General features: G+C 40.3%; 1 protein-coding gene across 1 annotated transcript in view; it reads left to right on the top strand.

Annotated features, from left to right (window-relative positions):
* The first annotated feature begins 487 nt into the window (after positions 1–487).
* Positions 488–10,237, top strand: part of crim1 (cysteine rich transmembrane BMP regulator 1 (chordin-like)) — a 149,652-nt gene continuing 139,902 nt past the window's right edge. Inside the window, exon 1 of the mRNA XM_063006926.1 lies at positions 488–877. Within this exon, the coding sequence (XP_062862996.1) occupies positions 580–877 (298 nt within the window). The 5' untranslated portion in view covers positions 488–579. The remainder of the gene's footprint in view (positions 878–10,237) is intronic.

Raw genomic sequence — 10,237 nt, 5'->3', positions numbered from 1 at the left:
GAGAGAGAGAGAGAGAGAGAGAGAAACATGAAGTGCGTTAAAACAGCAGCAGGAAACGTTTTGTTCACGCAGACTTATGAGAAGCGCTTCTGACCGGTGACTCGCTGAAAGGTTTTGCTTTTCCCCCAAAAAGGGAACTATAAACAACTAGCTTTGCTCTTACTGCTGGCTCTGTGTAGCTTCTACGTACAGGGTTACTATCAGGAAAAATCGGCTGCTTGTGTAGAAAACGACTGTAAAGGAAAAGACGGTACAGGAGTGCGAGGAGGAAAGTTTTCACGTCAAAACTGGCGAGTGAACTCGACTGAATCCGCCGCGCCTGAACCATGTACTCAGTCTACAGTGTTGGATAGCTTCTGTTTTTGTGAAGGGATTTTAAAAAGCTGTGCAAAGTTTAGCGCGGGTTTGTTCTCATGCCACAGAAGACGGACGGTGGAGACGTAAGAACCCGTCAGGCGCTCGCTTAGAGCCATTGTTTACTGCCTCCGCTCGGACTATTTGATATATCTGCGCGTTTCTGAACTACTTTTCCACCTCAGTTCTTACGCGGCTCCTTCGTGTTCGTCCAGCACGTTCAGGATGCACGTTGTGATTAAATGCGTTTTGATTTCGCAGCTGGCACTGCTGCTCTCCAGAAGCGGTCGGGCTCTGCTGTGTCTGCCCTGCGACGAGTCAAAGTGCGAGGAGCCGAAGCAGTGCGTGGGCTCCGTGGTGCCCGGGATCTGCGGCTGCTGCTCCGTGTGCGCCAAGCAGAAGAACGAAAGCTGCGGCGGCGTGTACGGCCTGTACGGCACGTGTGACGCGGGGCTGCGCTGCGTGATCAGACCGCCTCTAGACGGAGGATCCATCACGCAGTACGAGGTCGGAGTTTGTGAAGGTAACACGCTAAGCTTCTACACTAACCTCCAGCGGATCTATCCAGGAAAGTTCGGTTTACACGTGTCCGATCGCGTTGTCTAAAATAGCTTTAACGCAAGGCAAGAGTTTTAGTGCTGAATAAACTTTGACAGTTTTGATTTGGGTTGTTGGTATTCAGCGCTGAGATTTTGTTTGTATACAAGGCAGCACATCTGTATGCTCTGAAACGTCATCATACCTGTCTCACAACTGGCTACAATAATCAAGAATCTGAAGATCTCATCGTTTTAACCCTTAGATTTGGATTGAATTTAAACTATACCAGTCGACATTCATTCATCTTCTTTACACTGGTCAGGTCATCACACAATTACCTATTAAAGTACTCAGTCATGCCAATTACTGCCATGTACTTGGTCTGTGAGATAAAACCAGCAGAAATCCCCTGGGAGAACAGTGACTCACACAGTGACTAGATATGAAGTTTAAACCCAGGTCCTTGAATTGTTTTGTCTCATTTTTTTAACAACAAGCTTGTAGTGAAGTACCTAAACCCTGTTCTACTAAAAACAGTGACTTGAAAATATCTATCCTACAACCATAAAAAAACAATCCTGTCACAGCCTGGGATTTAAACTGATATGACTAGAAACACATTTTTAATTAAGACCAAGGGACTGTATTTACCTAAGGCTTTATAAAGTAACTTTTTTAATTAAAATGAAATTCACAACAGAAAAGCATTTGTTTTTTTATTAAATAATCCAAATGCAAATCAAAACTTGATTGCCTATAATGGACAACTAGTTGTGTTAGTGATGCAGCAGTTTATGAACCAGGGTACAGCTTTTGTCGGACTAAAATATAACCTGTTTTTTCTGCAAATTTGAAGATTGTTCGTCAATGAGTTCCTATCAATAACGTTATTCCCAAGAAAGGACTGCAAATTCTAAAATCCCAGAAGTTTAGTCAGTCAGTGACTTCTGCCTGACGGTGCTGTCCGAGTTGGTTTAACTTGTGTACTGGTTCAGTCTGACCTAGGCAGTGTGGCATTAGTTTTATACTTCCTTCATTTCTTTTTGATTAGATGAACTGACTGCTCATTAGCTTCTTATCGATTTGTTTAGTGGAACGTCTCTACCGTACTGTGAACAAGCAAAAAGGGCTGTTTAGTTTTGTAAAGTAATTAAAAATAGTTAATCAACACATATTCAAAACAACAGAGTCGATACATTAAATAAGTTGGCAAGGTGTGCTGCATTAACACAAACCTAGTTATAACATAAATTTCTAGTAAAGAATTTATTGAATCTTTTCAGTACAGAAAGACTGGGCATTTATGCCCAGTGCAATCCTTGGCATATATAAAATAGTATATACAATTTTAAGACACTGTACATTCAAATTAAATTTCACTTTTTACAGTAGACAGTAATAAAAGTTATGTTGTTTATGTGTAACTCTAAGCTTGTAGTAACAAATTAGCTGAACATGAAGTTGTGCTAAATAGATGCTCATTAAGTAATTATAATAAAGGTGTAATAGTATAAAATACCACCTGTTTACCATAAACATTTCCCATTTAAGTGTTTACAGTGCCCTACAGGGAGTGTAGATAGAAGCAAGCTGGTTAATGTGTTTGCAGCATCTCAGTTTTCCATTTCTCCTAGATATTGTTGCAAATGGATTCCGAGCTGTTTTTGGACGTGGTGCCAGCCTTCGTCTGTTGAGCCTTGTTGGGTTTTTTTTTTTTTTTTCATTGGAATGTCGGCTATGCAACTCATCCCGTGTATTTTACATGACCCGACAGAAGGACGACAGTGTCACAAATCGCCCCCATGTCCAGTCCAGTGCACACACTGTTAACAGGTTAACTAATTTTTATGCGATTATTAATGTTATAATGCAATTCTTTATTACAGTAGAGTTCCACCTGTTGAACACTAAGGCATATCTAAAACATCTGAGTTCAAGTTAGCTGTAATCGAGTGTATAAGAATACGCCAAATTACACCCTTTAAAAACACTAGTTTACAGTAAAAACAAAACTTTACCCAGCATGTAGTGTAGGTGCCACATAGCTCAGGAGATCACTGTCTCAGGTTACTGTTGGTGGAGTGTGATATTATCTACCTTTCCTGTCAGTACAATGATTGTATTACTGTGCCTACTGGGTCAGTAAGTTTACCAGCTAAGTGATGATTAAATAATGAATAAACAAAACTATTATCATGTATAATTTGCAAGTCAAATTGTATACAATCTTCATTATCTACTTTATCCTGGTCAGGCTAAGGTTAAGCTGAAGCCTATTTCACCCAGTCCATTCCATGGCACCACACACTACTAATTCACACCTAGGGTTAATGTAGAGTAGGCAGACCACCTACTAGCATATTTTCTGTGATGTGAAAAGAAACCAAAGTATCAACAGGAGAGTAAGCTCACATTAACAAGGTAAAAATAAGCCTGTATTGCTGTAGGTGTGCACAACTCCACTATCTCCTGCACCACCGTGTGGGCAGGCACATTAAATCCCTGCATCCCTAAATCTCTTATCAACCCTGTTACTGTGGGGGTTTGTCTTTTATCAGATCCATTATTCATGTAATTAGAATGGTTTACAAGCTGAAGACGTTTGGCCAAGTGAGATAATTTTCTTTATAGCATGACCCAAATGATTTGTGCAATGTTACTAAAACTATTACCCTTAGGCAGCAAAACATGAAAGAGGCATGTTGTTTCCTAGTTGTTGTCACAACCCAGTTCTAGACTTGGTCTCTGCACATTGGAATGTATCAACTTTTAATGCAACTGGTTGTGAAAACATGCCAGTGGTGTCTGGACTGCTCGACATTTAATCTCTTAGCTGCTATCTAATGTAATTCAGCTCTGAAAACAGAGTGTGATAAAGTGTCAAAACCTCGGCCACCTCAGGAATGTCCAACATCAAAGCAAGGTTTGAGTTTTGGCTTTAAATCTTGTTCTATAGCGACCCCACCCTAACTCTATTACAACCTGGGATAAGGGTCATATTAACAAAGTGTTCTCTAATCTATGCCTGACACGCTTACATACTGAGCTTTAAGTTCTCTGACAGGCTGCCAACGAATGTCTCTGAATTATTAACATTCCACAGTGCTGTACTAGTGACGTCAAAGATCCGTACAGTCATGGAAACTGCAGTCCACAGACAGCAAAAATGTATTTCTCTCTTTGGACAACTATATCTATGTCTAAACCGGCAGCTGTTCTAAGTGGTTGCCTTGGGTAAGACCTATGTCTTAAAGCACCCCAGGGTCTCTGCGTACCTATCACATCCCTCTCAGTATGGAAATCTTCTTACTGAGCTGCACTCGGAGACCTGATGTTTGAGGTCCTCTGTTAACAGAAGAGTCACCAGTTCTCGTGGGACACTGGCTTCGCTCTACAGCACTTTAACAGAGGAGTTCCATTAAGCCTGTGCTCCAGTCACATTACACGGCACAGCATGCCATATACACAGTCTGTACCATACCCTGCAGCAGCACGCACTGTCGGGGGTAATAGGAATGATTCACTACTATTAATACCTGTGAAACTCACTGATCAAGCAATGAATTGGACTGGATGCATTTAGAATACTTTAGTTCAATTTGCATTCATATAAGAATACGTTGTTACAAATCTTTAATTGTGTAGAAGTTTTGTTTTATTTTTTACTGATAGTCATGCACTACTGTGACACAGTTTTTGTTTTCACATGCTGGTAGTTTTTACAAAAGCTTAAATGACACTGTTCAGGGTCAAGTGAGCTTCACATTGTTATGGTTGTAGGGGCTGCTCGGCAGAATAAGCCTTTGCTTCTGCTTATGTGATTAGCAACAAACTATACTGAAGTTTTAAGGTGCTGAGTTTGCCATGGTATACACATTGTACATACTTGTATTTTACACATGTATGCATTGTTGCTCCGCCATACCTTTGATATCCACAATGGACAATTAAATAGCTGATACTTTTATTCAAAGAAAATCACGGACAGAATGAACCTGCTCTTAAATGTGCAGATCAAAAAGCAAGAAGGGGTTTATAATATAACTGTTTTACATCTAATTCAGATTTTTTTGTTGTTGGTGGTGGCACACAGCTTAAGGGTCCTGTGTTCAGGTCAAGTCTCATGTTAGTCACTGGGCAAACTGTGGAATGTTATCCCTGTTTTTCTTTCTTTCCTTTTAAAATTATTCTATTCATCTCATCATATCCAATTACTTGGTTGTATCTCTACTGCTGCAGACCCCCACCCTGACTAAGGAGGGCTGTACCTGACACATGTCTCCACCGACACATGTTCCCAACTTTTTACACCTGCACGAGGCGAGTTCACACAGGGATGTGTCATGTACAGAGAGTCACACTCTGATCTCAGTTATTCCACCCCGTTAACTCTGTGCAGGCACCATATATCAGCCAGCAGAGGCCACACTCGCAGTAGCAAGGAAGAATTCCTTCAGGCCGCCCTTCCACAGACATAGCCAATGTCCATGTAGGTGCCCACCCGGCCGATAGCAGAGCTGAGATTGGAACTCGAGAGCTCAAAATCTCAGCACTGATGGGCTGGCAGCCATGACATTAAAACAACCTCCTTGTTTCTACACTCACTGTCCATTTTATCAGCTCCACTTACCATATAGAAGCACTTTGTAGTTCTACAGTCCATCTGTTTCTCTGCATGCTTTGTTAGCCCCCTTTCACCCTGTTCTTCAATGGTCAGGACCCCCACAGAGCAGGTATTATTTGGGTGGTGGATCATTCTCAGCACTGCAGTGACAATGACATGGTGGTGGTGTGTTAGTGTGTGTTGTGCTGGTATGAGTGGATCAGACACAGCAGCACTGCTGGAGTTTTTAAATACCGTGTCCACTCACTGTCCACTTTTTTTAGACACTCCTACTTAGTTGGTCCACCTTGTAGATGTAAAGTCAGAGACGATCGCTCATCTATTGCTGCTGTTTGAGTTGGTCATCTTCTAGACCTTCATCAGTGGTCAGAGGACACTGCCCACAGGGTGCTGTTGGCTGGATATTTTTGGTTGGTGGACTATTCTCAGTCCAGCAGTGACAGTGAGGTGTTTAAAAACTCCATCAGCATTGCTGTGTCTAATCCACTCATACCAGCACAACACACACTAACACACCACCACCACCATGTCAGTGTCACTGCAATACTTAGAATGATCCAACACCCAAATAATACCTGCTCTGTGGTGGTCCTGTGGGGGTCCTGACCATTGAAGAACAGCGTGAAAGGGGGCTAACAAAGCATGCAGAGAAACAGATGGACTGTAGAACTACAAAGTGCTTCTATATGGTAAGTGGAGCCGATAAAATGGACAGTGTGTGTAGAAACAAGGAGGTGGTTTTAATGTTATGGCTGATCAGTGTATTTCTGTATCACTTCAAGTTTGAATTGGAGCTAGGGCCAGAACTAAGCTAGGAAGGAGCTGAAATATTTAACATACTCACATTTCCTCTTCCACTTGTTTTTGCAGCACACAAGAGGAATGTGTGTTCGGCCTATTCAGAATTCTTAGCCCTCTGGCTGCTCATCAGATTTTCTGCCTGATGCCAAATGATTTAAGGCTTCAAAAACAACACATGTTAAAGCAATGGAATGGAAAACATGTACAGTACAGGAGTAAGCCTGGGGAGCGTGGATATTCACTCGCATGTTCCTTAAAACCTTAGTTTTTTTTCGCATGCAGCCTTTCATTCACTTTTCACCCTGGCATGCAATAGCATGAGGAGTTGGGTGGAATTTATTAGCGTTGCTCAACGCCCTGGTCTCTTAAGCATAGCTTGCATTTTTGTGTTAAGTGTTTTTTTTTTTCCCTGTATGTTTTGCATTGAGCTTGCTCTCAAAGAAGCTAGTTGAAAGTGCCTCACTTAAGAGTTAGAGAATCTGGACCTTCTCACATATACTATTAGCTCTAATGTTGGCAGTATAGCAATAGCATGCACTAAAATCACAATCAACTGGAAGACTGATCGGTGGTCATTAACTCATATACCAAAGGAAACTGGGCAGAAGGCCATGCAGATTAGATGAAGTCTATTCTGAGAGAACACCTGGACACTACAGGACTGTCTGTCCTCTAGGTATCAGCCACACATGCACAGGCTTCTGTTTGTTAACAATTGAGGTCAAGATTATTCTTAATCAATGTCAGTCAGATGTCAGTCAGGCTTTTTGGTTGGAATTCTTCTGCCTTAATGCTAAGTGACTTCTCAAATGAACTGTTAGGTGAATTCCTGCTAAACAAGATTGAAAACACTGAAGAACATAATAATGGACCATTCTAAGTACCATAAATTGTTAGCTTGTACGTGTTTTAAACCCTTTGCCTCTTTTTTCTCTCTTCCTATTATTGTGATGCCAGCAAATATGACAGGTTCCTCATCATGTCCCAAAAATTCACTTTGGATTGAAGTCCCTACCTCACTTTCTTCTAAATCGAATGCTATTGCCTGTCACTCTGGATGTCTTGCCCTTGTTGTCTTTTTTTGTTACCTTTACAAAAAAAATTAAAACTGAAGGCCAGATTGCACTTGTCGGTAAACACAGGCTGTCTTGTGTAGTCAGGGAAGACAAGCGTAAATACTTTCCTTATTTCTGCAGCCTCCCAGTGAGTCTCCCCTCAGAAGTTTCTCTTCTCTTCTCCACAACACAGCAGTGTCTGAGATATATGGGTTGTTGGTGATTATCATTCCAAAGCTCTAGGCTGCATCAAAAAGCTTCATTCTTTTGAATGAGCTAAGGAAGATGCTTTTTCCAGGATGATCAGCATCACAGCATGGACCAAAATTCCAGCAGCTTTCTCGGCTTAATTATACACATTCTTAATTAAAATGATCTTCACTATACACTTCTGACTGCTGTTATTTGATACATATTACGATTTTTGTATAGTAAAGTCATAGTAAAGTAATTCATGAGTGCCTTGGATGCAGATTAGTGAAGGCCTCCTTATTGTTGTCTATCATGTGCCGCTGTAATGTTTAGTATTGATCTGTACCTGCAAACCAGGAATGAGCTGTAAATCAACAGCATGGCAGCAACTTTATTAAAAGTGGTCTAGACATGTAACTGTTCTGATTCTTCATGAAGTCTAAGCATTATTTAAAAGGAATGTTTTAAGATTCCTGATAAATGGTTAATTTATATGGGGAATTCAAAAAGACATTCCTCATTAGTCAGAGGCAGGGGAAACATTCCAGACTTTAGTGGAATGTAAACTCATTTTTCTCTGTAGAGAGAAGTGATGTGGTATCTTCTTGTAGAACCCAATTCTAGGGAGTGTTGTTTTTCACTCGTATAATAAATGTCACCTTACCCTTAAATATACTAATAGAATTGTCATACTACCTCCTAAATACTGCTGACTAAGGCTGCCTTTTACTTACTTGGCTTAGGAACAGTGTCAACTGTGCTTTTAAAAGATGTTCTATCCCTGGTCTGTTGAAACAGATATCTAATCTTGGCAGCTATATACAACTTCTTCTGGAGCGTACCAAGTCTTGGGGACCTGAAACAGCTTCTCATGTGGAAGAGTCAAAGAGGCAAGAGAATAGAGAAACACGTCTCTTAAGTGATGTTGCCAGCCTGAGGCTCCATATGTGGCTTAGACCACCGGGGAAGTGTTTATCTCTGTGCCAGGCTACTGTAAGACATGTTTGGATGGATGTGCACTGGTCCAAACCTCCTCACCCTGCTATATGACCCATGGCTTGTCTGGAAAGCCTGACTTAGTTACTGAAGTATCGACTGTTAACAGCAGCTATTCATGGCCCCTATGGTTATGGTTAGACACCCAAACAGTGTCAGAACATCAGCTTGCTACTCTTTCTGAAAAACAACAAACACTGCATTTAAACATCAGTAAGTTTTATACTTTTGCAAGTTTAATACTTTTCCAATACTACAATCTAGCAAGCAATTCAATACTCCTTGGTGCTGTATGTAATGAATCGATTAATTAATTACAAACAACAAAGACGGCGTCTGAAGTAGCACCGCAAGCAGTTAAAAAAAATCTATTATTTTACAATACTACACTTTGACAAACAACTCAGTACTTTTTAATGCTTACTTTAAAAGACTAAACTGTTGACATTTGCATTTTTATTAAAGAGTTGGAGGAGTTAAATTGTGCGTGCTGATTTGACTTGTTCGAGGACTTTATTTATGGCCCTTTCAATGCTTGTGCACCAAGGGCTGTCATCACAAAAAGATATTGGAGAAAGTGGTAATAAAATGTTGGTAGTCAAATTTATAATGCAGCCTTCTTTTAAACAAGCTTGGTGACACAGTGGTGTTCATACCAGGAAGTTTGTATTAAATCACAAATCTACAGTATAAATGGAAATGATGAAATAACGACATCCACGGCAGCCCAGTCAAAACAGTTTTATTACCAACAAATTTAATTTTCAGGGCCATTAGCTTGAGGGATATAGGTAAAATGTTCTTCAGTGATAATGCAAACTTTTGCTCCTAGACACCTATACAGAAATAAAAATAGTATAATGTAATCTAGTTTGTCATTTATTAACCAGAGAAGCTTCTGAGTAGTGGAAAAGCCACTCCATTGTTCATCCACTCTATTGTCCAGAGACCTATCACTGCCATAGCCTTTGTTGCCAGATGTCCAAGACACTGTAAATGGTGCTACTCTCTGGGTGGGATAGTTATCAGTTAAGATTTAAGCTTTTGTGTATGGACTGAGTGGGGACGGGAGAGCAAACAACACCTTTCTCCAAGCATGTTAATCTGCTTAATGTGGTTCGAGCAGCAACATTACTGGTGCCTGGTTTTGCATTCATTAAAATAACTGTTAGCACTTATACTTCTAAATTGTTAGATGTCTTTTAATGGGGTATTTACATTAATGTTATTATTAATGTTTGATGAATATTAGATGAAAAAAAGTAACAACATTTTGGAGTAAAGCATTTTGTTGCAATACTTAATGTTAATGTCAAAGTTAAATTATGGTTATTGTGATTGCTTTACCTGCAGCAGTCTTACCTGTATTTATAACTGGTTAGTACTCCTTAGCAACTGAAAAACCATGGTGTACCATTGTAAAGAATTTTAGACCGTTTCTCCAAAAGGACATTTTTCTGTAAACTTTTTACAGTTTTAAATAGGTTTCTTGATGATTGTGAGCCATCCAGGTCTTAAACCATAACACATTCTCCACCATGCTTCACATTTGAATTGGGGATGTGCTGGTGTGCAGTGACCTCCCCCACCCCCCAAAAAACATAGCATAAAGATAATCAAAAATCTAAATCTTTCTTCTTTTTTGTGTCTGTAAAACAATGGGAAACATCCAGGT

Source organism: Trichomycterus rosablanca, chromosome 13, assembly GCF_030014385.1.
Source record: "Trichomycterus rosablanca isolate fTriRos1 chromosome 13, fTriRos1.hap1, whole genome shotgun sequence".
Lineage (NCBI taxonomy): Eukaryota > Metazoa > Chordata > Actinopteri > Siluriformes > Trichomycteridae > Trichomycterus > Trichomycterus rosablanca.
This window is presented reverse-complemented; position numbering and strand designations above follow the sequence as displayed.